At 38.0% G+C, this 27,917-nt stretch overlaps 1 protein-coding gene across 1 annotated transcript in view; it reads left to right on the top strand.

The window, feature by feature from the left end:
• HYDIN (HYDIN axonemal central pair apparatus protein) overlaps window positions 1–27,917 on the top strand; it is a 367,185-nt gene that overhangs the window by 89,923 nt on the left and 249,345 nt on the right. Inside the window, exons 8-9 of the mRNA XM_047789543.1 lie at window positions 9,042–9,243; window positions 16,014–16,197. Of these exons, the coding sequence (XP_047645499.1) occupies window positions 9,042–9,243; window positions 16,014–16,197 (386 nt within the window). The remainder of the gene's footprint in view (window positions 1–9,041; window positions 9,244–16,013; window positions 16,198–27,917) is intronic.

Below are 27,917 nucleotides of genomic sequence, written 5' to 3'. Positions count from 1 at the left end.
TATGTCACTTTTATGTACAGCAGAAATTGGCACAACATTGTAAATCAACTGTACTTTAAGAACAGGTAGTGGGATTAGATTATTAAATTTGTCACATTAAGATTATTTTGTATTGTCGAATCTGTATCTGATAATTTTATGTTTTCAGTGGTGTCAGAGTTTAAAAAAAATAGAAAAAGTACATGGCAAACGAAGACTCTCAAGTCATTAGGTGTTAGTATTTAAAGGGACATTAGAGGACACCTCTGTAACTCCCTCATTTTAGAGATGAGTAACCTGAGGCCTAGAGGCATTAAATGACTGTACACCTAAGTAAAGCTGGCACTTGAACCAGGTCTCTGGCTTCCTCTGGAAGCCTCTATAATCCTACGCTGCCTTCTGTTTACACTGTTTACACTGATTTTGGCATCGCCACTGGTGTGCTGTGTGCGCTCAGGCAAGTTGCATGATTTGTTTTCTGAACCCCTCAAAGAAGAAGCACTTCCAAAGAAGTTAGACTGAGCAGTTCACTTGAGTGGTGACTTTGACCCTGCTCTGACCAAGAGATGAGGAACATTCTTTCCATCAACCTACTCGTTCCCTAGAGAATCCGCAGCGCCACTCATATGTTTTATTTACTGTCCTTCCTTGTCGGAAAGGAACTGAAATCCCAGTATGAAATGCATTGTGTATATAGCTAGCTTCACATTTTGGGGGTAAAATTAGTTTTGTTCGTATCTATTTTTGTTTGATTGATAGTAGCAAACCTTGCAAGAGGTAATGAGACCTTCCGCAAGGTATGTCTTTCCTAGGATGTAATAAATGTCTGTGGCTAACCTCGTCTACAGTGACTGCAGAACTCAGCTCCAGAAACTGGAAAGGACACATGGTGGGCACAGACACTCCAAGGGCACCAAAAATTCTAAGGAGGAGCACAGCAGCCTTATCCATTCCCACAGGCATAGCACCCTTTCCATCCTATCACTCGTGTAAGTAGCTGAGTGTTAGGGACCCTATTTAAGGTTATCTTCATGAAAGTGGGTGTGAAAAGCACCTTTATCAACAGCTGTGGGGGCAGCACAAGAGTTACTGCTTCCTTCCTTTGTGGATCTAATGACTTTTGGAAGATAGTGAAAAAAAACAACAACATTAGATGGTTCTTAAAAATAATACAGTGACTCCTTTTATATTTCTGGGAAGGGGCATTTTGCAGTGATCGGCTCAAGCTGATGACATTAGTCTCTCTGACTCCTAGATTTGTATGAAAGGAGTAAGCCCTTGAATCCTTTTCCTTGATTTGCTTTGTAAACAATGAAATAGTTCAAGTAAGTGCAAAAGCACAGAAATAATGTAATTGACAACCATTATATTTAATACATCTCAACATTGTGCTGTACACATTTCTTTCAGGTGTTTTATTTTATAAATAACTAAGCTGATTATAGGTTTGGGGTCACCTTCCATGATCTAACTCCCATATTTTAGTCCTCAGAGGAGGACTAAATGTATAGGGTGCATCTTAATGCCATTCCTATGTATTTACTCTTCCATAAACAATATACACCATTGTCTTGTGTAGTTTTAAACTTCACATACATTGTATTATCCTCTATACACCATTTCCCAGCTTCATTTTTCCATTCAGTGGTATGTTTTAGAGATTTGAACACATAGACATATAGTTGTGATTCATTTTAGCTGCTGTATGGCAGTACAGTCTGGCATGTGAAAATACTGTAATTTATCTATTCACCTATTGAATATTAGGATGTTCCTAGTTTTTTTGCTGTTATGAACAGCGCTGCAATGAATGTCTTTGTACATGTCTTGTGCAGTTATGTGGGATTGTCTCAGGGATAGATATACAGAAGCGAAGTTGCTGAGTTATGGAGCAAATGGTTCTTGAGCTTACTGGACACTACAGTGATGGATCAAGTGGTTGTACCAATCGGTATTTCCATCAGCAGTATATGAAAATTCTTGGTTTTCTATGTGCTTGCCAGTACATTGCTAAAACAGCACTGTCAAAATGTTGGATTTTTGTTAATCTGATGGTTATGAAATTGCATTTTATTGATTTTTATTTTTTGAAATTGTACTTTATTTTATTTTGTCTTTGCCTCATTACTAGTGCTGCCTAGCAGCTTTACATGTTTCCTAGATGCCCTATAGTCCTTTTTTTACATTTAAGTTTTGGATGATAGTGTATTCATGTGTTCCAAAAAAGCAATATTTAAAAAAAATATATGTTGAAAGGTGTTATTTCCATTTTACCTTGTTCACCTGACCATGTTCTCATTTTATTGGTTTCTTGTATATCTTTTTAGTGTTTTTATACAAATAGATGCATATTCTTATTTTCCCCTATTACACAAAAATAACATACTATGTAAATGGTTCTAAACCTTGCTTTTTCTACTTAATCATATATCTTAGAGATCTTCCCATATGGTACTTTTTTATACCTGGACAGTGTCCCACTTCTGTGTGTAGCACAGATTATTTTTTCAATTTATTTTTTTAAGTTTCATTGACGTATAGTTGACTTACAATGTTATGATAATTTTTGCTCTGCCACAAAGTAGCACAGATTGTTTAACAAGTCTTCTCTTGATGGGTGCTCTGGCTGTTTCCATTCTATTGTTATTAAGAACAATGCTGTAATGAATACCCTTTATCTTGTTCTGACTCATCTGTAGGATGAATTCCTAGAAGTCATAGGTCTTAGGATAGTTTTGTAATTTTAATATTTTGATCTGTGTCACCAAATTTGCTCCTGGACTTGGGAAGAATAGTACTATTTTGCGTCCCCCCAGAATGTATAAGAGTGTCTTCTCCCCATAGCTTGACTACAAATTTTGATTTCAGACTTTTGTTTTACTTATCTGATGGGGGGAAATGGTATGTAAATATATCTTTAATTGTATTTGTTTTATTATGAGTTGTTGCTCAAGTTGAATATCTTTGAATGCGTGTAGGGGACCTTTATATTTCTTTTTTGCAACTCTATCCCATTCTACCATTGGATTGTCTTACTGATTTCTAAGAACTATTTATATATTTGGTGATTTAGTCTCTTTGTCTCAGATATGAATTACAGGTTATTTTACTCAGTTTTATTTTGCTTTTGCTTATGACTTTTTGTGCCATGAGGAATGTCTTCTTTTTTCATTGTTATGTATTCAAATTTCTTAATTTTATAAGAGGGATCTGAATGTTGAGTCACAGAAAACTTTCCCCTTAAAAGTAATGAAGAAGTTCCCTTGTGGTGCAGTGGGTTAAGAATTCAGCTTTGCTGTAACTGTGGTGCAGGCTACAACTGTGGCATGGGTTTGATCCCTGCCCTGTGAACTTCCACATGCTGCAGGCACAGACAAAAAAAAGCAATGAAGAAGTTTTTTGTGTACTGTTCTACTTTTGTGGTTTTATATTGAACATTTAAATATTTGATTCATTTGGTTTTATCTGATGTTAAATGTGATACACGTTTTTCCATATGGCTCCCAAGGTTTTCCAATAGCACTTTTAAAAAAGTTTACCAGTACACCAATGACTTAAGACACAGCCTTTATAATATAATAAATTCCAACATATATTGGGGTTTGTTTTGACTTTTCATTCTATTCTGTTGATCTGTTTCTTGATGCTGTCTTAATTACTTATACTATCTTTTAATTCTATAAGTTCCTATTCTATTGAATTCTTAAAATAAAAAATAAATTTTAAATTTTGCAGATTCTTTTTCAGCATCAGTGAAGATCTTATAATAATTGTACTTAGATATGTTTTATATCAATAGCATTTCTAATAATGAGTCATCTTCACATTCCTGCAATAAACTCCACTTGATTTTGATGTATCATTCTTTTAATATGCTCATGAATTATGATTGCTAATTTTTTATTTAGTATTTTCCATTAATATTTAGAAGTGTAATCACCCTATATTTTAGCCTATTTGTTTTATCTTTGTCAGGCTTTAATAGTGTTATACTGAACTGTAACTGTGTTAGTTCATTGTTCAACACCATTACTATGTGTTGGAAGTTAAAAAAAAAATCGTGTTAGTTTACCATTAGATGGGACAGAGCAAAAGACAGGATTAATGAACCTAAAGCCAGATCAATAGAAAATACTCAAACTTAAGCACAGAGAGAAACAAAAAAGAATGTAGGTGAGGTAGGGTGAGGAGGAACAAAACAGAAAAAGCCATGTGGGACACAATCAGAAGGTCATCATACACATAATTGGAGCCTTAGAAATAGGGTAAGGAATGGAGTAAACGTATTTTAAGAGATAGTGACTGAGAATTTTCCAAAAAAATGATCAATGACATTAACCCAAATTTCACAAAGCTCACCAAACTCTTAGTGGGACAAATACTGCTAAAAACCAAAGTAGAGGACATCATGAAAGTAGTCAGAGGAAAAAAGACACATTACCATGAAAGGGACACTAACAATGCTTGATGGCAAACTTTTTGGCTGAAATTATGGAAGCCAAAAGGTAGTAAAATGGCATTATGCAAGTGCTGAAAGAAAGAAAGTGCTCATTTAGGATCCTGAACCCATTGATAACCTTAAAAAGTGAAGACGGAACAAAGAAATTTGTAGACCAAAACATGCTGAAAAACTATAGAAATCTTGGTTGCCGTTGTTTTTCCTTCATTATGTTGAAGAAGCCATACTACTCTTTTTTTATTTCCATTGTTGCAGTTGAAAAGTTAGCTGAAATTCTAACCATGGGTCCTTTAAAGATAAATCTTTTTCTTTCTGGGTGCTCTTAGGATTTTCTCTTTGTCTTTGATTGTCTTTAGTTTCACTGCAGTGTATTTAAGTATGAATTTCTTTTAATTTATCCCACTTGACATTCATTGAGGTTTTGAATTATAAACTGATACTTTTAAAAATCCTTGAAAACTCTTAGCCATCATCTCTTGAAATACTGTCTTTTCTTCATTTTTTTCTTTCCCTTCCTTCTGAGTTGTCATTTAAACACTTTTACACCTTCTCACTCAATCTGCCTGGTCTTTTACCCATTCATTTTGCATTTTCCATTTATCTTTAATTCTTTATATTGCCTTTTGTATGCTTGGAAGCATCTGCCACTTCACTATTTTTTTCATAAAATTGTTAGCATCATCTCATTAAATATATTCTTAGAGTGTTAAAAAATTTAGCATATTTAATTTTAATTTATTTCTACAAGAGCCTAGAGCATGGCTCTTTTTCAGATTTTCCAGATCTTTTTAAAATTTCATATACCATGGATAGAGCTTGACATTCATTCTTTGTTTCTTCAAGCTACCAAGTATAGTTGGTTCTAGTACCTGATTCTTTATGGATCTACTTCTATTTTTCTTGTATATGCTGGTTCCAACATATGGAGTTTTATTTCTTTGCATGCCTGGTTATGTTTGTCTTTAAAAAAAAGGTTGAACAATTTGAAACTTTGGATGCAGGTACCTTACACTCCAAGGAGAAATGAATTCCTTATTCCAGGTTTCTCAGGGCAGAACAGTCCATGACTACCAAATTCAAGATTTGAAGTTCTCTGCAGAACATAGGCAATTCCAGGATAATATTTAACTCTGAACTAGGGCTAGTCTACTTCCCATTTACCTCTGTCTTGGGAGCATAGTCCTCTGAAAATCAGCTTATCTATTGTGAGCACAGCCTTTTATTTTTTGCCTTAACCTCCCCATTCTGTAGGCTTAGGGCTTTGATTTCTTTCTCTCTTGCCCCCGCAAGAAAGATAGCTTCTTTGATGAATGATCAAGGAATGATATAGCCATATATATGTAACCAATTAATACATGAAATAATTACCTACAATTAAGAATATGCAAATTAAAGCAACAAGTTTTTATTTATCAGATTGGTAAATTTAAATTATCAGAAAGCTTAAAAGTTGATGAAAGTCTTATATGACAAGAACTATAAAACATTGCTCAAGGAAATTAAAGAAGATTTAAAGAAATGGAAAGATATTCCATGCTCTTGGGTTGGAAAAATTAATATTGTAAAAATGTCTGTACTACCTAAAGCAATCTACAGATTCAATGCAATGCCTATCAAATTACCCAGGACATTTTTCACAGAACTAGAACAAACCATCCAAAAATTCATATGGAACCACAAAAGACCCAGAATTGCCAAAGCAATTCTGAAGAACAAAAACAAAGCAGGAGGCATAACTCTCCCAGACTTCAGGCAATATTACAAAGCCACTGTAATCAAGACAGTGTGGTACTAGTACCAAAACAGACATACAGACCAATGGAACGGAATAGAGAACCCAAAAATAAACCCAGACATCTATGGTCAATTAATCTTTGACAAAGGAGGCAAGAATATAAAATGGGAAAAAGACAGTCTTTTTAGCCAACATTGCTGGGAAACCTGGACAGCTACATGCAAATTGGTGAAACTAGAAGACACTCTCACACTGCATGAAAATAAACTCAAAATGGCTAAAAGACTTACATATAAGACAAGACGCCATCAAACTCCTGGAAGAGAACATAGGCAAAACATTCTCTGACATCAACCTTATGAATATGTTCTCAGGTCAGTTTCCCAAAGCAACAGAAATAAAAGCAAAAATAAACCAGTGGGACCTGATCACACTGAGAAGCTTTTGCACAGCAAAGGAAACCAAAAAGAAAACAAAAAGACAATTTACAGAATGGGAGAAAACAGTTTCAAATGATGCAACTGACAAGGGCTTAATCTCTAAAATATACAAACAACTTATACAACTCAACAGCAAAAAAGCCAACAACCCACTCGAAAAATGGGCAAAAGACCTGAATAGATGTTTCTCCAAGGAAGATGTACAGATGGCCAAAAAGCACTTGAAACAATGCTCAACATCCCTGATTATTAGAGAAATACAAATCAAAACTACCATGCGACACCAACTCACACCAGTTGGAATGGCCATCATTAATAAGTCCACAAATATCAAATGCTGGAGGGTGTGGAGAAAAGGGAACCTTCCTGTGCTATTGGTGGGAATGTAAGCTGGTACAACCACTATGGAGAACAGTATGGAGGTATCTTAGAAAATTATACATAGAACTACCATATGACCCAGCAATCCCACTCTGGGGCATATATCTGGACAAAACTTTCCTTTAAAAAGACACATGCACCTGCGTGTTCATTGCAGCTCTATTCACAATAGCCAAGACATGGAATCACCCTAAATGTCCACTGACAGATGACTGGATTAGGAAGATGTGGTGTATATATACACAATGGAATACTACTCAGCCATCAAAAAGAACAAAATAATGCCATTTGCAGCAACATGGATGGAACTAGAGACCCTCATCCTGAGTGAGGTAAGTCAGAAAGAGAAAGAAAAATACCATATGATATCATATACCTGGAATCTAATATACAGCACAAATGAACTTTTCCACAGAAGAGAAAATCATAGACTTGCCGAATAGACTTGTGGTTGCCAAGGGGAAGGGAGGGTGAGTGGGGTGGTTGGGGAGCTTGGAGTTAATAGATACAAACTATTGTCTTTGGGATGGATTAGCAATGGGATCCTGCTGTGTAGCACTGGGAACTACATCTAGTCAGTTGTGATGGAGCATGATAATGTGCGAAAATAGAATGTGTACATGTATATGTAATTGGGTCACCATGCTGTACAGTAGAAAAAAAATTGTATTGGGGAAATAACTATTGAAAAAAAAAGTTGATGAGATTGCAACTCTTATTTTGGAAGGAAGTACTTGAAAATATTAATAATTCTTAACTCTAAAAATCATGGAGTGAAGGGGAGGAAGACATTTTATTTTCATGGCATACGTTTTATAGTACTTGTATTTTTTGCTTAATGTATACATTTTTTAGCAAAAATTTATAATTTTAGAGTCCAATGCTTAGGTACTTTTTCGGTAAACTTTGGGGAAGTTTTTGCTCTGTTCAAAGTGATAGGGCCTAAAAAGCATTTGCACTGTTTAAAGGGTTATCAGTATACTAAGTAGCTGCTTGATTCATACAACCATGAATGTAGCAGAAATATTTGCTAAAATATAAATTCAAGAGATTAGGCTTACTGGGTTCTGATTAAAATGGGAGCAGCTCGGATCAATAAAACGTTCACGGTATTGAAATATTTCCTTTTTCCACTTTGATGTCAGAGTGAGGCAGCTGCTGTGATATTGCAGAGATCAGATAGAATATAGTTTGTAGCTTTGTGTCTTCTTGGAAGCCCAAGGGGCCTCATTTATACACCTAGAATCGAGGCAGTTGGTACATCTTGAATGAAGTCAAGGACTAAGCTGATATGCTGAATCATGTTCTTAACATTGAAAAATTAAAAATTTTAAACATAGCTTTTGTCTTTCTATTTTTTCTTTCTATGTAACCACTATCCAGACATAGGATGTGTGTGTGTGTGGGGGGGTATACATGCATGCTGCATTATTATTTTAATTGCTGTTGTTTAGGGATGTGGTTCCTTTTAAATAGTTTTGTGTTAATGAAGTTGTTAATTCTCCCTTCCTGATCCCCTTTGTTTGGAATTAGATCCTCTCATGCTGAGCAGCTCATCCCACATGTACTTGGTGCAGTTACTTTCAGAAATCTAGCTCATGCTTAGAATAAAGATGAGGTTAATGGTTATAATTCTAGTACAGGTGCCCTTGTAATCAGACTCTAGGATTTAAAACTATTACAAAGAAGAGAAGGTTTGGTACCATCTACCGCCACTATTCATATTTTATGTATCTTTTGAATAACCAAGCAAGACAGTTTATTTCTCTATAACTGCCCCAAACGTAACATTTAAGGTGTCTGACCATGTTTGATTTCTGGATTGATGGAGGGAAAAGAATGAAATGTCCTGTACAGCAGAAATTGGCAGAACATTGTAAATCAACTATAATAGAAAAAATGAAAATCTTAAAAAAAAAAGGAATGAAATGTCTAATGCTTGTGTTGTATTTCCTAGCTTTGCTTTGGTGGGGGCGGGGGGGGGGGGGGCACAGGAATAAGCCTTGTAGCATCATTCTAGAATAATTTATACTTTGTTAATTTCTAGGTGAAAAAGTGTTTATATCTCTATATGGAGCTGCCATAGATATGAATATAAGGCTGGACAAGAATTCCTTGACCCTTGAGAAAACTTACATTACTCTGGTCAATCAGCGAACTGTAACTATTCACAACCGCAGTAACATCATTGCCCATTTCCAGTGGAAGGTATTTGCTACCCAGGAAGAGGACGACCGGGAAAAGCACAGGTTTGTAAGAAAGGTTGCTATCCATGTGCTGTCTAGATAATTTGGGGGAACACAAAACTCAGTTATAGAAATTCTGACTTTCGCAGTGAGTTTCTAACCAATTCAAACAATGTCAAATCTATTGTAACTTTGTACAGTGCACACATGCTCCTTTTTTCGTTTAAAGAACTGGAGCTGAGCCATGTGGAACACAACACTGTCCCTCCTCAGTTAATTTTATCCTGGTTATAATTTATCAATAGCCAAACTCTTGGATTTTAAAGACGAAATACGTCATTCTTCACTATTCTCTCAAAACTAATCTACATGGCTGTCTTTCTTTTCATAGCCTTAACCAGACTGATCCATTTTTATAGGGTTTCTAAAAATAATTTCTTTGGAATTTGGATCAATGTGGACTTTTTTTTTTCCAGTGAAAAAAATACTTTCAGAAAATAGGAAGAGTGGGGAAAAAGAAGGACTTCGATAGAATAGCTTTTATATTTTCAGTATCAGTAGCATTGCTAAGTCCCTGCTAGCCATATAATTTAATAATGATTTCTTGTTGGTATCTGTAATCTACTGCTTTTGAAAAGGATGCCTTCAGGCAGTGGAGAAAATGAATAAAAAGGAAAACCAAACTGTTTTAATTAATCTCATCACTGTTAAATTTTGAATATTTCTTTTTACAGAAGCTGCTCGTGACTCTTTTAAACTCCATTTGCAATTTTATCTTCTTCCATCCTCCCCGAATTAGCACTTTTTCTGCTTTCATTGGAATTTATTTCATCCTTTTTTATTTGCCTCTCCATTTTCATTAAAGATTAGCCCTGGGAAGCTTCAAAGCTTTGTTTAAAACCAAGTTAGTATGTGCTAAAAATAAAAGTCTTAGGTCTGTGGAAACCAGGCAGAAATCCCCTAGTGCGTTGTCCCTAATTGAATCAGAAGGAGCTGTGACAATGATAGGACACAGTGGACCAGAAGCTTTATCATTCAGACAATGAGCTTTAATCACCAGATTGCCACTGTGCCATCTTTAAAAAGTGAGAAAAGAAAAGCCTTTCCTGCCTTAAAAACTTCATTTTGTCTAATGGTATAGAAATACCAGTAGTTTCAAAGGCATGGGGAAACTGCTCGTGCACTGCTTCATCTGATTCCCCAGCTGACTTGTACAGACCAGCACTCAGAATGGTCCAGGCATGTTTAAAGATAAAATGGGAGATCAGGTACAAATACAGAAAAGGCAATAATGGTAGTGTTTCAGGATCATGCTTGTGCTGTGGGCATAATCTTTTGGGGAAAATGAGTATATACTATCAAAGGGAAAGTCAGCTTTAATTTCTTTTTTCTTTTTCTTTTTCTTTTTTTTTTTGTCTTTTTAGGCCTGCACCCGCAGCATATGGAGGTCCCCAGACTCGGGGTCAAATCAGAGCTGTAGTCGCTGACCTAAGCCACAGCCACAGCAACTCCAGATCTGAGCCATGTCTGTGACCTATACCACAGCTGGTTGTAATGCCAGATCTTTAATCCACTGAGCAAAGCCAGGGATCAAACCTGCGTCCCCATGGCTGCTAGTCAGATTCATTTCTGCTGAGCCACGACGGGAGCTCCAGCTTTCATTTCAACTATGTGTTTGACCAAAGGCTTAGGGCATGACTAATGCCATGCTGTGTCCAAAAAAGTATTTAAGGAAGTTAATTTCAACAATGAACTCAAGAAAAATTCAAACCATTTACTCTCAGAAATGCTAAGGTATAAAGATTATGGTTTCAATCACCTGTGCATGGGTGTTTCTTTTCTTTTCTTTTCTTTTCTTCTTTCTTTCTTTTTTTTTTTTAACCCCCTTGACCTCCTCTAACACTCATAGCCCTATGTCTAATATTATCTTTGAGTCTTAGTCTTTCTTTTCTCTGTCTCTGCCTTTCTTTCACTGTCTCTCTTGCTCTTTGTATTAGTTCCCCTAGCAGTTTTGGTAGCAAGGGAACAATATAGGATAGCCTTTTCATAACCATGTTTGGAAGCCTAATTTTATCATCTTGGATAATGACCCTTTCTTTTTTTTTTTTTTTTTAATAATGACCCTTTCTTAAACAATGCACTGGAAAAGTGGCTTCAGTTGGTTAAATAAGACTACGTCTATCTTCCCTGTGGGTGACACATAGCGACATAACTCATCTTTCTACAAACTGGATTGGTTGATCTACGTGAAGAAAATCTATTCAGTGTGCTGCCCCTATCCCCCTGCGAGGGCCATTTGCCTAATCTCTTATTTGACCAGGTATCTCTTCTCTCCCAAGCCTCTCCTGTTCCTTGATACATCCCCAAGCACGCCATAACTTTCATATTATTAACCATGGATTCTTGTCCTGGATGTAACTAGCCACAAAATGCCCATCCTCTCACAAAGCAAGGCAAATAGAGAGGTTTGCTCTTTCCTGAACATTTTGTTCCTGTCTTGGATAGTGGCCCCTTTTCATGGGTGGCAGCACTCTTGCTGAGGGTGCAGGCCCCCCCTCCTCCTTGTCACAAAGCCTCCGGTTGTCTCTTAGGCCCACATCAGTGTCAGATAAAGCAAAATGTTCTTGGATAGGTTGTTTGTGGGCAGAGATGTTCTCTTCTCTGAGAAGCAGCAGTGAGATCTTCAGTGAGGCCAGGGTAGGAATCCCAGGAATCTTCTCTTTGATGTTTGACTCTCCTACTCCTGAGGGTGCGCAACCTCTTTCTTTTTTCCTCTTCCTTCAGCAGCCTCTGTAGTTAAAGTGTATACAGAAAGGTTGACTTAGGTTCTGAACTTGGAGCAGAGATGATCTGAATGGGCTCACACATACTTTAAGATTAAAGTTTCCCTTTGCAGTTCTCTGACAACCTAAAATGTATGAACTTGAGTGTAGATTTTTAGGTGAGAATCAAGAACTCGCCCACTACTTTTCCCTTTTAACATGGCTTCGAAGTCATCCTCAGGCATTCATCTATAGGGGCTGAAAGTTGCTTGAGGGTTGCTTCGAGAATTCTAATCACTAGCATTACGGATGCCCTCAAGGCCTTATTCCAGCCGTCTTGGTTTCTTGTCCTCCAGCATCTTAATGGGGTACCTGAGCAGAGACTTGTTTATCCCTTTTCCCGGTGGGGGAATTTCAGCCCTACTCAGGAATAGGAAGCCCTGTTCCTTTCTGGCAGTTTTATCATTTCCATCCTAGAAGGATGACTTCCTCTCTCTGCCTACCAAAACATGCTGGTGCAAACCTTAGGACATATGGACTGACTTGGGGACCTTGGGCTAATCTTGGACTCCAGGTTCTGACAGTGAAGATGTCATTTCCCCTAGAAAGAAGTTCTGGGCTTAAAGGTTTTTTTTTTTTTCCTGTGTTTTTTTGGAAAGCCTTAGGAGTCAATATAAGAACCTTAAAAATTTTTCTTTTGGGTTTCTCTCTTTTCTGATATCTTTCTGGGACTTGCAGAGAAATTAATCTCTCCAAAAATTGAAGCTGAATTCATTCCTCCTTACTTCCTCTACCTTGGCCTGAGGGATTATAAAACATTCCACAAGATGCTTTCATCCTCAGTCTCTTCGCTGTTTATTATATCCAGAGACTCAGCATGGGCTTTTAAGAATTTCTGCTCTCATTTCTCTGTCAAGGTCATGGCCATTGTCTCGATAGCAGATGCTCTAATTCTAGATTTGCTCTGTACACGAACTTATAGAATCTTCAGTGGAGCCCCCGCCAAGTGATCAGCATGGATATGTTCCAAAACCTTCCAGTGTACAAAATGACATATTTCTGTATATAAATCCATTGTATTGGGGCTTCAGGCCTGCCAGCCAGGTAGTAATAAATTTAACCTCAGTTGTTTTGGGGGAGCCCTGCCCTTTCCTAGTCATACAAGAATCTGAAGACTTGAGTAGTCCTTGATAAACCCGAAGAAGACCTCTCATCCTCCGTTTACATTAGCCATCACAAAGCTGCTCCGTGTCCAGGGTCACGCAGTCCATTTGACGCTGGATGGCTCCATCCTTTCCATGCCAGCTGTGGACATGGGAGTATTTCTTCTGATAAAAAGTCAAGTTTCTTTTTAAAAATTTTTTTAAATTTCTTTTTTATTAAGGTATAGTTGTTTTATAGTGTTGTGCCAGTTTGTCCTGTACAGCAAAGTGACTCAAACATATATATATATACATTCCTTTTCTTATATTAGCTTCCATCACAGTCTATCCCAAGTTGGATATAGTTCCCTGTGCAGTAGGACCCCATTGCTTATCCATTCTAAATGTAATAGTTTGCATCTGTTAACCCCAAATTTCCAGTCCATCCCACTCCTTCCCCCTTCCCCCTTGGCAACCACAAGTCTGTTCTGTAGGTCTGTGAGTCTGTTTCTGTTTGGTAGATAGGTTCATTTGTGTCATATTTTAAATTCCACATATAAGTGCTATCATATGGTATTTGTTTTTCTTTTTCTGACTGACTTCATATAATCTGCTCAGCATCCCATTACCACCTCTTGGAGGTACTGCAAAGGGGCAGAGTGCAGGTCTCTAGGAACTGAAGATGAGGGGGCTGTAATGGCTCAACCCTGCTGTACTTGAGGCACAAGTCTTCCCCATTGACTCTAGTCCATAGGCAGGGCTGTAATTGAAGCCTGAAGATGATGGGTATTTGGGCTACCAGACTTTTTGAGAAAGTGGGTTATATTCATTGTTTTACTGAAAAAGAAGGTGTTTGAGTTGTTATGCTTTCTGATGAAAGGTGTCTTCATCTGTGAAACAGAACCACCTCTGAATGTCAGAGATCATGAACATCAGTAGAATAAGATGACAAAATAAAAGTTTGAGGTATACATAAGCCCTTGTTGGAGTCAACCCAGCTCGAGGTGGCATCACACATTTCCTTCTAAGGCTCTCAAGCCATGACTCTCATTTTGCAGATAGGGCAAAGAGGATGACTTCTGGTGCCCTCCTCCCCTCTTTGCGTTGTAGAGCAGTCACTGATTCACATGGCCAGCAGGCACATGAAAAACTGCTCAACATCACCAATTATTAGAGAAACGCAAATCAAAACTACAATGAGGCACCACCTCACACCTGTCAGAATGGCCATCACTAACAAGTCAACAAATAACAAATGCTGGAGAGGATGTAGAGAAAAGAGAATGCTTCTACACTGTTGGTGGAGATATAAATTGGTACAACCACTATGGAAAACAGTATGAAAATACCTCAGAAAATTAAATGTAGAACTACCATATGACCCAGCAATCCCACTCCTAGGCATATATGCAAACAAAAATTTCACTGAAAAAGATATATGCACCTGTTTTGTTCATTGCAGCATTATTCATGATAGTCAAGACATGGAAACAATCTAAAGCCCATCAACAGATGAATGGATCAGGAAAATGTGGTACATATATACAATGGAATACTACTTAGCCACAAAAAGGACAAAATAATGGCATTTGCAGCAACATGGATGAAACTAGAGACTCTCATACTGAGTGAACTCAGTCAGAAAGAGAAAGACAGACACCGTATGCTCTCACTTACATGTCTAAAATATGGCACAAATGGTCTATCTACAAAACGGAAAAAAGGTCATGGACATGTAGGACAGACTTGAGTTTGCCAGAAGGAGTGGGATGGATTGGGAATCTGGGGTTAGTAGGTGGAAACACTTGCATTTGGAGTGGATGGGCAATGAAATCCTGCTGTATAGCACAGGGAACTGTATATCTAATCACTTGTGATGGAACATGGTGGAGGATAATGTGAGGAAAAAAATGTGTGTGTGTGTATATATATATATATGTCTGTGTGTGTGTGTGTGTGACTGGATCACTTTGCTGTATAACAGAAATGGACAGAACATTTTAAGCAGAGGCTTGGGGAAGGCTGCTTTTCTGACTTATCACAAGGGATATGAAGAGCTAGAGAGAAAGAAGAAAGGCAGTGTCTCCAGGTGTAGTCTGAGCATTTTATAAGCTTGACAGTCTGGTAATTGCCTCCGGTTGATACAGGGAGAAAACTGGTATTTATTGAGCACCTGCTTTGTCCCAGGAACTATACCAGGTCCTTGATCACATTTAATTCTCAACACATCTTTATGATGGAGGAGCTCCTACTATTTCTGTTTTATTGATGAAGGCACTGAGGCTTAGAGGATTTAGGTAACTCCTAAAGTCACAAAGCGAGTAAATAGAATTAGTATCAAAATTTAGTCCTTGCTAGCTTCAGATTGTGTTCTCTCGGTAACTAACAACTGGAAAAGAATTAAAGCTAAGCAACTTTTCAAAAAAATTTTTTTAATTAAAAATAATTTTTTTGACCATGTCCATGACATGTGGAAGTTCCCAGGCCAGAGGTTGAACCTACACCACAGTAGTGACAACACTGGATTCTTAACCCACTGAGCTACTAGGGAACTCCTAAGCAACTTTAGAAGAAATAAAATTTCCTTTAAAGTGTGAGAGGCAGGGTAGATGTTAAATATTGAAAATTCAACCTGAAAAACGTAACTACCTAAAAGAAAACATTTGTCCAAATAGATGTAAGGGCTCAGGAGTAAGCAAATGGGTAGTACAGGAAGCCTGGGAGGACTTCTTGAAGGAAGCAAACTGAGGTTCTTGAGAAGTTATAGAGTCATTTAGCTGGTATATTGCAGCCTCAGGGCAAGGAAGGACCATCCCAAGTTCTAGCATGAGAATATTTCCAGAAGGCTGTGCTGGAGAGGAGTCCTTTTAAATGTTCTTCATGGGAGTATCAAAATGAATCTTACATTTATTTATTTATTTTTTTTTAGGGTTTGTGATGATCTCATCAAAGAGGAAAAGAATGAGATCGATGAGTTTCTTGAGGAGTGCGTTACTGATCCTTCACTCCGAGAACGTCTTTCCATTTTTTCCCGCACCTTTGAAAATCAGAGAAGCCTGGTTCAAACAGACAGCATGCCCTTTTTGAATGACATTTTCAGTATTGACCCCCTGGTAAGCCCAGAAATATTGTCTGACCTTACAGTCAACATAGTGGGAGTGTAGGACTTTTGAGCACTCACTCTGAGATTGAGATGGTGAATTCTAAAAGCATCTGAAAAGCCACATCTTCTTTATGGGACAGTGAATGAAGGGCTATGGTAAGAATGTGTAGAGGTCATGTTTATAGGTCATACTTTCTATGTACCAATCATCGTTAAGCACTTCACATACATTACCCAGTTACCGCATGTGTGTGTATATTATCAGTCGTAATCAATCCCCCATTCTACAGGTAAGATTAAGATGTCAAGAAATTAGATACCTTACTCAAGGCCAAATAATTAGTGTCAGTAGTTAGAAATGTATCCCTAATTAGCCTCACCCTAACCCAAGGTTTCTCAATCTCTGCACTAGTGACATAGGGGCTGGATAACTCTTTGTCCTGTACATTGTAGAATATTTAATGAGAGCCACAACTTTTACCCATTAGATGGTAGTTGTGACGACCAAAACTCTGTCTAGGTGTTGTCTAATGTCCTCTGATGGGCAAAATCACTCACTCTGAGAACTGCTTTGCCCTTGATTCGGTCAATAAATACTTATTGACCGCATGTCTGTACCAGGCACTGCATCTGTACCAGGCATTGATGAACAAAACATCGTTCTAACAAAACAGCTAACTCTGTCTAGTGAGACCTGAGGCAGAGTTAGAACAGGGTCTGTCTGATTCCACAGACCAAACTCTTTTTTTGGTGTGCAACATAGTGATTTGATAATTTTATAGATTATACTCCCTTTAAAGTTACTACAAAATAATGACTATCCCGGGGGTTCCTGTCATGGCTCAGTGGTTAACGGATCCGACTAGGAACCATAAGGTTGTGGGTTCGATCCCTGCCCTTGTTCAGTGGGTTAAGGATCTGGAGTTGCCGTGAGCTGTGGTGTAGGTTGCAGACACAGCTTGGATCCCAAGTTGCTGTGGCTCTGGCTTAGGCCGGCAGCTGTAGCTCTGATTAGACCTCTAGGCTGGGAACCTCCATATACCCCGGGAGCGGCCCTAGAAAAGGCAAAAAGACAAAAAAATAATAGCAATAATGACTATCCCCTGTGCTTTGCTATATAGCCGTGTTGCTTGTCTATTTTATATATAGTATCTTGTATCTCTTAATTCCATACCCCTATCTTGCCCTTGCCTCCTTCCCCCTTCCCACTGGTGTCCACTAGTTTGTTTTCTATATCTGTGAGTCTGTTTCTGTTCTGCTGTATACCTTCATTTGTTTTGTTTTTCGGAGTCCACATAGATCTGATAGAAGTGATATGTTTGTCTTTCTCCATCTGACTTACCTGACTAAACATAATACTCTCTAGGTCCATCCCCTTGTTGCCAATGGCCGAATGTCATTCCTTCCTATATCTAAATAATATTTCATTATATGTATATAATGATAATAATTACACATAATTTGTCTATTGATGGACACTTGATTGCTTCCATATATTGGTTGTTGTACATAACACTGCTGTGAACATTGTGGTACATGTATCTTTTCAAATTAGTGGTTTCTTATTTTCAGATATATACCCAGGAGTGGGTACATTGTATATCATAGAGGTGCTGTATTGTTAGGGTTTGGAAGAACTTCCATACTGTTTTCTTTCTTTCTTTCTTTCTTTCTCTCTCTCTCTCTCTCTCTCTCTCTCTCTTTCTTTCTTTCTTTCTTTCTTTCTTTCTTTCTTTCTTTCTTTCTTCCTTCCTTTTTTTTTTTTTGTCTTTTTGCCATTTCTTGGGCCGCTCCCGTGGCATATGGAGGTTCCCAGGCTAGGGGTCTAATCGGAGCCGTAGCCACCAGCCTACGCCAGAGCCACAGCAACGCAGAATCTGAGCCGCATCTGCAACCTACACCACAGCTCACGGCAACGCCAGATCGTTAACCCACTGAGCAAGGGCAGGGACCGAACCTGCAACCTCATGGTTCCTAGTCAGATTCGTTAATCACTGCACCATGACAGGAACTCCCCATACTGTTTTCCATAGTGGCTGCATCAATTTATATCCCCACCAGCAGTGTACAGTGGTTTCTTTTTCTCCACATCCTCTCCAACATTTGTTATATGTAGACTTTTAGTTGATAGCCATTCTGAAAGGTGTGAGGTGAAATCTCATTGTTTTATTTTTATTTGAACTTCTCTAATAATTAGCAATAATAAGCATCTTTTCATGTGCCTGTTAGCCATCTGTGTGTCCCCTTTGGAAAAATATCTGTTCAGGTCTTCTGCCCATTTTTAATTAGGTTGTTTTGGTTTTATATTTTGGATACTAACCCTTTATCAATCAGGTTAGGTTTTTTGCAAATGTTTTCTTCATAAGTAGGTTGTCTTTTTCATTTTGTTGATGACTTCCTTCACTGTGCAAAAGCCTTTAAGTTTAATTAGGTTCCATTTGTTTATTTTTTGCTTTTATGTCTTTCGCCTTAGGAGTTAGGTCCAAAAATATCGCTATGATTTATGTCAAATAGTGTTTTGCCTATGTTCTCTTCTAGGAGTTCTATGGTGTCAGGTCTTGAATTCATTTTGAGTTTACATGTGTAAACATGTCTTAATTTCATTCTTTCACATGTAGCTGTCCAATGTTCCCAGCACCAGCACCAGTTATTGAAGAAGCTGTCTTTCCCTCATTTTATGTTTTTGCCTCTTTTTTCATAGATTAATTGACCATGTGTGTGTAGGTTTATTTCTGTGCTCTCTGTTTTGTTCCATTGATCTATATGTCTGCTTTTTGTACACTTCGTAGTATAGTCTAAAGTCCAGGAGAATGATAACTCCAGCCGTGTTCTTTTTTCTTGAGTTTGATTTGGCTATTTGTGGTCTTTTGCGGCTTTGTAAAATTTTTATGTTTATTTTTTCTAATTCTGTGAAAAATGTCATAGATGTTTTGATAGGGATTGTATTAAACCTGTAGCTTTGGATAGTATGGACATTTTAATAATATTCGTTCTTCTAATCCATGAACATGGGATATATTTCCATTTATTTGTATCATCCTCTATATCCTTCATCAGTGTCTTATACTTTTTAGAGTATAGGTCCTTTAACTCCTTGGTTGTTTATTCCTCTGTATTTCATTCTTTTTACTGAAATTGTTTTCAGTGGGATTGAAAAAAAATGAAATTGTTTTCTTGCTTTCTCTTTCGAATAATTCCTTGTAAGTGTATAGAAAATCTATAGATTTCCAGTTATTAACCTCATATTCTGCAACTTTACTGAATTAATTTATTTGTTCTACTAGTTTTTTTGGTGGAGACTTTTAGATAGCTATAGGACTCTCTATGTAGTATCATGTTATCTGCAAATGCTGACAGTTTTACTTCCTCCCTTCCAATTTGGCTGCCTTTTGATTTTTTATCTTGTCTTATTGCTGTGGCTGAGACTGAGTGGGCCTCCTTGTCTTCTTCCTAATTTTAGAGAAAAAGCTTCTAACTTTTCACTGTTGAATGTTATAATAGCTGTGTATTTATTATATTGGCCCTTATTATGTTAAGATATGTTCTTTCACACCAACTTTATTGAGAGACTTTTTTTTATCATGAATGGGTATTGAATTTTGTTGAATGATTTTTTGCATCGATGGAAAGGTGATCATGTGATTTTTATCCTTTGTTTTATTAATGCGGCATATCACATTGATTGACTTGCATTTATTGAACCATTCCTACACCACTAGAATAAATCCTGCTTGACCATGATGTGTGATGCTTTTTATGTATTGTTGAATTTTGTTTGCTAATATTTTGTTGAGGATTTTTGCATCTGTATTCATTAGAGATATTGGCTATAATCTTCTCTTTTTTATAGTATCTTTGGTTTGGTATCAGGTTAATGGACTCATAGTATGAGTCTGAGAATGTTCCCTGCTGTTCAATTTTTGGATTAGTTTGAGAAGGGTAGGTATTAACTCTTCTTGATAGGTTTGGTAGTAATCCCCTGTGAAACTGTCCAGTCCACAACTTTTGTCAGGAGTTTTTTCCATTACTATTCAATTTCAGTACTAGTAGTTGGTCTGTTCAGGTTATCTCTTTTTTTTTCCTAATTCAGTCTTGGAAGATTGTAAGTTTCCGGGAATGTATCCATTTCTTCTAGGTTGTCCAATTTGTTGGCATATAACTGTTCATAGTATTCTCTTATAATTGTTTTACTATGATATCAATTGTAGTTTTTCTTCTTTCATTTCTTATTTATTTTAATCCTCTCTCATTCTCTCTCTCTCTCTTTTTTTAGGGCTGCACCCACAGCATATGGAAATTCCTAGGATAGGAGTCAAATCAGAGCTGTAACTGCCGACCTACACCACAGCCATAGCAATGCCAGATCCAAGGCGCATCTGTGACCTACACCACAGCTCATGGTAATGCCAGATCCTTAACCCACTGAGTGAGGCCAGGAATCAAACCCACATCCTCATGAATACTAGTTGAGTTTGTTACTGCTGGGTCACCACGGGAACTCTCTCTCTCTCTCTTTTTCTCTTAATAAGCCCAAGTAAATGCTTATCGCTTTTATTTATCTTGGTTTCATTGATCTTTCTTATTCTTTTTTTTTTTTTGGTCTCCATTTTGTTTATTTCCTCTATGATCTTTATTATTTCCTTCCTTCTACTGATTTTGGACTTTGTTTATTCTTCTTTTTCTAATTCCTTTAGATGGTAGGTTATGTTGTTAATTTGAAGTTTTTCTTGTTTCCTATATTCTATAGATGTCCTTCTTAGAACTGCTTGTGCTGCATCTCATAAGAGTTTTGGAAAATTGTGTCCTTATTTTCATTCATTTTGAAGTGTTTTGAGCTTTCCTTTTTGATTTCTTCATTGACCCATTAGTTTCTTAGTAGTATGTTGTTTGTGTTTTCTCCATTTTTCTTCCTGTGATTAATTTATAATTTCAGGCTATTACAGTTGGAAAAGATGTTTGATTCAATTTCTGCCTCTTAAATTTGTTGAGACTTGTTTTGTGGCCTATTATTTGATCTATTCTGGAGACTCTTCCATGTGCACTTTGAAAAGAATGTGTATTCTGCTGTTTTTGAATGGAGTGTCCTATAGATATTTATCGAGTACAGTTGGTCTAATGTGTCACTTGTTTCCTTATTGATTTTCTGTCTGGATGATTTGTCCATTGATGTAAATGGGGTGTTTAAAGTCTTCTATTATTATTGTATTTATTGTCAGTTACTCCCTTGATATCTGCTAATATTTGCTTTATATATTTAGGTGCTACAGACAGTAGTCCTGACCACTCTGCCCCACTGCCTCAGAATGAAAGTAACCAAAGTCATCTATATTTATTACGTGCTAGGCACTGTACATTAATGTAAACTTAACAAGCATAGAGTGATGTGAGGATAAAGAAAACAATAGGAGTTGAAAAAGCCCATGGCTAATTAGAGCTGCTGGATTGTTACCTTCAAACCAGTTGGAGAGAAGACATGGGCATGAGGACACATTAGAATACAAAATCACTTGTGAGAAATGCCATTGACCTGTGTAGACCAGTTATCCCTTATGTCTGTACTTCCAAATTATTATTAAATAATAGAACATAGAAAAAGGATTCTGGGAATTCCCATCATAGCACAGCAGAAATGAATCCAACTAGTATCCATGAGGACTCAATTTTGATCCATGGCCTCGCTCAGTGGGTTGAGGATCTGGCATTGCCATGAGCTGTGGTGTCAGTTGCAGATATGGCTCAGATCCTGTGTTGCTCTGGCTGTGGCGTAGGCTGGTGGCTATAGCTCTGATTAGACGCCTAGCCTGGGAACCTCCATATGCCATGGGTGTGACCCTAAAAGGACAAAATACAAAAAAAAAAAAGGGATTCTGTGAATAAATAAGTGTGAGAAACACTGGATTCAATATTGTTTGAAATGTTTCTTTGCTGTAAGACTTCTAAAAGACTTTCATATGATAATGTTCACTATCAACTCTAAAAGGGAGCCTTCCCCTTGGAAATATCCTTTGGAATTAATATTTGGCAGTACTTGTTCTGTGCATCACTGGTAAAGACAGTCAGGGCACTAGTCTAGAGGCTGAGGTGATTATCATAGGCTAATAAGCTAGACTAGGCTTTTTTGAGGGCAGAGCCTTGAATTGAGTCTCGTAAGATGGCCCTTTAGGCAAACAAAATTTGGAGTGTGCATGGCATGCTTCATTCAGTTCTCCATGAATGGATCAGTTTTTCTTGAAGTAAAGGGTTCAAGTAGGAAAACAAGGTTGGAGATATGGGTTGAGGCTGAGTATTCTTTCATGTCAGAAAATTATCCAGGTCTCAGTTGAGCGAAGGGATCTTCAGATATAAAGAGACCAGAAAGAGGTTAATTTAAAAGTGAACCTCTAGTCTTGTAATGACAGGATAGGTACCTATCAAGTAGATCATGCCCAAAGATGTTGAGAAGATCAGGAAGGCATTGCAAGTCCAAAAAAGCAAGTAGTTGAGTGGGGCAGAGGCAGGAAAGAGCAATTAATCATGGCAATCTTAGATCCAGAGTGTAGACATTCCAGGATTTTTCCCAGCTGGTACTAGGAAATCAGGTTGATGACTGCTGTCCTATTCACATGACTTCTGGGAGTAGATGGCTTTGGGATGGGAAATGTTGGTAGTTAGTTGGTAATAGGAGGCCCACAGGTAAGTCGTATGTATTTCCAATTCAGAAGTAGAAAGATTACACCTACCTCAGATTTTCTTCTCATGCTCTCTTCCATAATCTAAAGCTTTATGATACAGATTATGTGTGTTAAAATGTGACATTTAATGTGATTGTTTTTGATTTATAGATAGGAACTGAATTGGACATTTTCCCCACAAGGCATCTTATCACCGTTAGGAATAAAAACATTTTTAAAAATAGTGATGCCCCCCCAATTTTTTTAAATTAAAATAGCTATACTCAGAAATGGTGCATTTTAAATAAATGAGGCTGTTTTGTTTAGCTTGTATGAAAAAAATCACCAGGAAGTGGATAACATTTGCTTAGAGTATAAGCCGTGTTTATGGCATCTGTAAGGATTTTGTCTCTTCTGTACAGTATTCAGGTTTTCTTCTCATGATAGTATTAGCTGGTTATTGATAATTTTTGCAGAATCAAAATGAAGGCATAAGTTTTTTCTAGTGTCTTCCTTAGTGTTATTCAGTCAAAACTGAACTCGGTGTCAGTTATAGTGAATTATTTATTGATGTTAAATTTCCTTTTCTTCCCACTTAAAGATCCTGATAGTTTTATAGAAATACAGCTCTTGTGAGTGTAATATAATTTTATCATATAAATTACTTTTGAAGGTATTTGATGGGAAAATTGTGACATTTCATTAGCTTCTTGCCTCAAATGTGGACTATGGTTATTTTCCACTGTTGAGATTTTGATTTTCTAATACAAGTAAATAAATGCTAGAGTAGTTTTAGATGAGAGTTGGGAAAGTATTTATAGAAGAGATGAGATCTGAACTGAATATTGGAGGAAGGGTAAGATTTAATTTAAAAAAGGAAAGAAGGAGAATGTTTCCAACTGGAGAAATTAGGAAAACAAAGAGAAGGGAAACTCTTAGGTTCATAGCATCTTTAATAACAATGAAATGATCAGTTTTTCTGGAGCAGGTGGTCATGGAGAATATAAGAAATGAGATTGAGAAGGAGCGTAGGTGTATCAAGGCTGCCTGGGCAAGCTGTTGTGCTGTGACCTACTCTCTCCCACAGTGTGTTTCTGTAACCACTGGATGTGAGGGGTGGTAGTGTGTGTCCCTTGCAAAAAGAATTTTGTGGTCAAATGAGTCTGGGAAATTCTGGCTCAAGAGAAGGTAATTCTCCAAGGAAAGAATTCAAGCAGTATTCCCTAGGACCAGAGACCCCTTCCCCACACAGCATCCACTGGAGCCAGTATGCTGTGGATCCCAGCTTGGTAGTTGGTGCTAAGGGTATCTAAAACTCACTGCAACGTTTGGAGCAGGAACAGGATGTGTTTATGGTATATTAGAAATATTATCTTGGCATCCACTTGTAGATCAAATTGGAAAAGAATGGATAGACGGTGGGATGGGTGGTGCTGGTCAGGCAGGGGAAACTCACAAGTGCAGGGAGGGTCAGGGAACCTGAACATCTCTGTAGGCAAGTTCAAGGTAATGTGTGTGGGTGACATTGGAACAGCCTGGTGAGGGTCAGAAAGCAAAGGAAATGGTGGATGCGAGGGATGTTCCAAGAAAAAGATACTTAAGTGCTTTTTGACTGATGGCCACTGAGGGTGATGCACGGTGAGGAATCGCATGTCTTCTCAGACATGAAGTAGAGTGAGTAGGAGAATTATGCTTCCTTTGGTAGAAATTAGCAAGTCAGGAGTTGTAGGTTTAATTCCAATGACAAATGCCCTTAAGCCATTTGATCTCCCTTGGCATCAGTTGCCTTATACACGAAATAAGGATATTAGGCTAGGGCATGTTGATCCTTTTTGAATAGTAGAGCATGATTCTCCAACTTGGGAACAGACTGAGCTCCTCAACATCAAGGAGTGCCTTATCCTTATCTATACCTCAGGCCTAGCACAGTGCCGATTAACGGATGGATGAAGGGAGAAACAAGCAAACAAATAGAAATCAATTAATGATAGTACATTTGGTTCTGACCATGTTGAATTTGTAAGAACATTAAATGTCCAAATAATTTTGGAAATGCAGTACTTAATTTGTGGTATGGGACTCAGGACTGGAGGCATGATTTGTGAGTATTCTTTGGAGGTCTCCACTGAAGGCATGAAAAGTGGATGCAAGTTCTAAGAGTGGAACAAAGAAGAATATTTGCAAAGGGCCCAGAACAGCCCCTAGGTGCTCAGAGAGCTGCAAAGAGAGGAGAGTCTGAGTTCAGAAAGAAGGATGGCCAAGTGGAGAACCAGCCAGCTCAGAGCTCCCCAGCCTATCCTACATGTCCTTCTACCCCATTATGCCTTGTTCATCACCATTTTCTACTGAAGGATCTTCTGAATCTTGTTCATATATAAGATCAGTTATGCCAAATGGCCATTATTTAATTTCTGACAGTTGGGCTTTGCATCAGCAATTAGTTTTTTTAATTAGGATGTGATTCCTTTGGATTAGTATCTTGATATGAGCTGAGTTCACAGTAGACGCAGAGATGATTAAAACAAGCAGTGTTACCTACTGATCTGACAGTCAATCTCCAATTGCTGTCCTGTTAGAAAAAAATTAAAGGTTGATGTGAGGGTTTAGAGACCACCTTGCTTGCTTTCTTTTCAGCCCCTGTGTGCGCAAAGGAAGGAAATTATCTTCAGATGAAGTAAATGTAAAAAGTAAATAAAAACAAACACACACACCACCCTTATTACCTTAGGGTCTAAAAAGAAATTAAAAAATGGTAGGTTTATTTTCTCAGACTTTTGTCTGTGTATCTGGTTCTTTAAATGCATCATCTAAAACAAAGGCTAGTTTAGCCCTTATTGTGTTCTCTGCATATCGAGTGTTTTATGGGAACATTGTTCCTATTTTAGAGGCTCTTTCAGTTTAAGGCAAGTGCATTTAAGATTGAGAGATCAGTCACTGTCTTTAAATTGTCAAGAGGTGATGATGGGTTTGAATTTAAATCAAATTTTGAGATTTCCCGTTGTGGCTCAGTGGGTTAAGAACCTGACTGGTATCCTTGAGGATGTAGGTTCCATTCCTGGCGTTGCCACAAGCTATGATGTAGGTTGTAGATGTGGCTCGGCTGCAGCATTGCTGTGGCTGTGGCATAGGCTGGCCGCCGCAGCTCCAATTTGACCCCTAACCTGGGAACTTCCGTATGTCGCAGGTACAGCAGTAAAAAAGAAAAAAAAATCAAATTTTGTTTATATGATCATGTAAGAAGTAGTTGGACTCAATGCTATAAAAATGACTGACCCAAAACTCTAGAACTCAAGTCCTTGTCTGTCCTACTACCTGTTCCCCACTTGGCCACTGGTCGGTTCCACTGTCCTGGATCACTTTCTTCTCATCACGCTCATTGGATACCGTTGTCATATGGTCTGTTGCCAGAACCTTGAGGAGTTATGTTGGGGCATCTTTGGCGCTGATGTGGTCACAGAGTGCCGAGGTGGGAGTTTGTCTTTTGAGAGACCCAAGATATGTTCACTGTTAGAGGAAGACATGGGCAAAGACCCAGAGTGACCCCAGGGAGAAGGCAGTCCTGGGCGGATTCAGGAAATGGGCTGGAAGGAATTCTTTTCAGCCTTACTTGGTAACTTACTGATATTCTACAAGTAACCGTAATTGTTGTTCTAGTCATTAAAGCATGTGTTGTATTACTACTATTTATATCAAATTCCTCATGTCAGTTCTTTTGGTAACATCTTGAAATACTAATGTAATTAACCTAAAATTTCTTATTTATTCTTTACATAGGGAAGGTTCTGGGTTCTATAGAATACTGAACATTTCTCAAGCCACTGGCACCCATATAAATTTCTTCCCCTTTTGGAAAGGAATCGTAGAATTGAGTCTGTTATGCATGCTTTGTGCCTTCTAGAAAATAAGTGGAATTGATTACTTTCAGAACTATAATATTCTATTTTACCAGATGCACTCTGGCTGTACAGAATTTTGACAGTCTCATTCTGTTAGTTCCTCTGCTTAGGTCTCTTGGGTACCCTGAGTGAGAGAGATTCAAAGACAGAAAACACAATTCTGAGAACTGAAAGGCAGAAGAATATCACAGGGCAAAAAGAGAGAATTAAGTTTTTGATTCCATGGGCATCCAGGAGTCCTCTGAGAAATCACAGCACAGGTGTGCGGGTCTTGTGTCTGCACTCCGGTACTGCCGGCTCAAGACACGCTTTTAAGATGCAGCAATTTTCTGAATGCTGAACACTTGATATTTTCTCAAAAAGAAAGGTCTGAAAATTTAAAGATATTTGCCTAGACTGGCCCTGGCTGACAGGCCAACTGACATCAGTGAGCAGGAAAAACATTTCTGCTTCCGTATAGCACGCGTATTTTCCATCCAAGCAGACTTCATCCAGTGTCCCTAGGGAAGCTTAGGCTTAATTTAACTAAACCTTAAAAAGGGAAACTTGATCATTTCTTTATTATCATATAAGTAACAGTAAACCATGGTTGTTCGTCACCCAAGCCTGCCAAAAACATGTGGTTCAGCAATTCGGACTTTGAAAGCACAGCTCAAATTTAGTTTACTTTATTTTTCCCAGATGGGCATAGGGTGTGAGCTCAGCAGAACCAGGTTGCTACCAAGGGGAAAGATCTAGGTTTTTATTCTTGTCCCATTAGCCACGAGTCACATTGCAAACATGTGGGCGCTGACGCCTTGGAAATGGACACCGGAAAGGAGAGAGGAGGACAGGGATTTGCTGAGAGCGAACTGCCCTTGGCACATCATGGCTCTTCTCTCCGGTTAGTTTTCCTGTTCCGCCTTCAGCCTCCCTTCATTACCTTTCATCCTCTTCAGATCTTTGTGCTCTGCTGAACCTTTTCCATTTGTGCTGGTGTATTCGCTATTACAGCAGAGAACCTGTGGAGGTGGAGGGAGGCTGAGGGAAGTCTTAGAAACAGCAAGGTTCCCTATGGCTCATTAAATAAATTAGCACCCTTCTTGTTGGAAGAGACGCAAGTTTGTTCTCTCTAGCGAAAGGCACGAACATCACACACAACTACCTTGGCTCTACAAAATCCCACTGGAACTTTCACCGTAGGT

Source organism: Phacochoerus africanus, chromosome 8 (assembly GCF_016906955.1).
Source record: "Phacochoerus africanus isolate WHEZ1 chromosome 8, ROS_Pafr_v1, whole genome shotgun sequence".
In the NCBI taxonomy this organism is placed as follows: Eukaryota; Metazoa; Chordata; class Mammalia; order Artiodactyla; family Suidae; genus Phacochoerus; species Phacochoerus africanus.
This window is presented reverse-complemented; position numbering and strand designations above follow the sequence as displayed.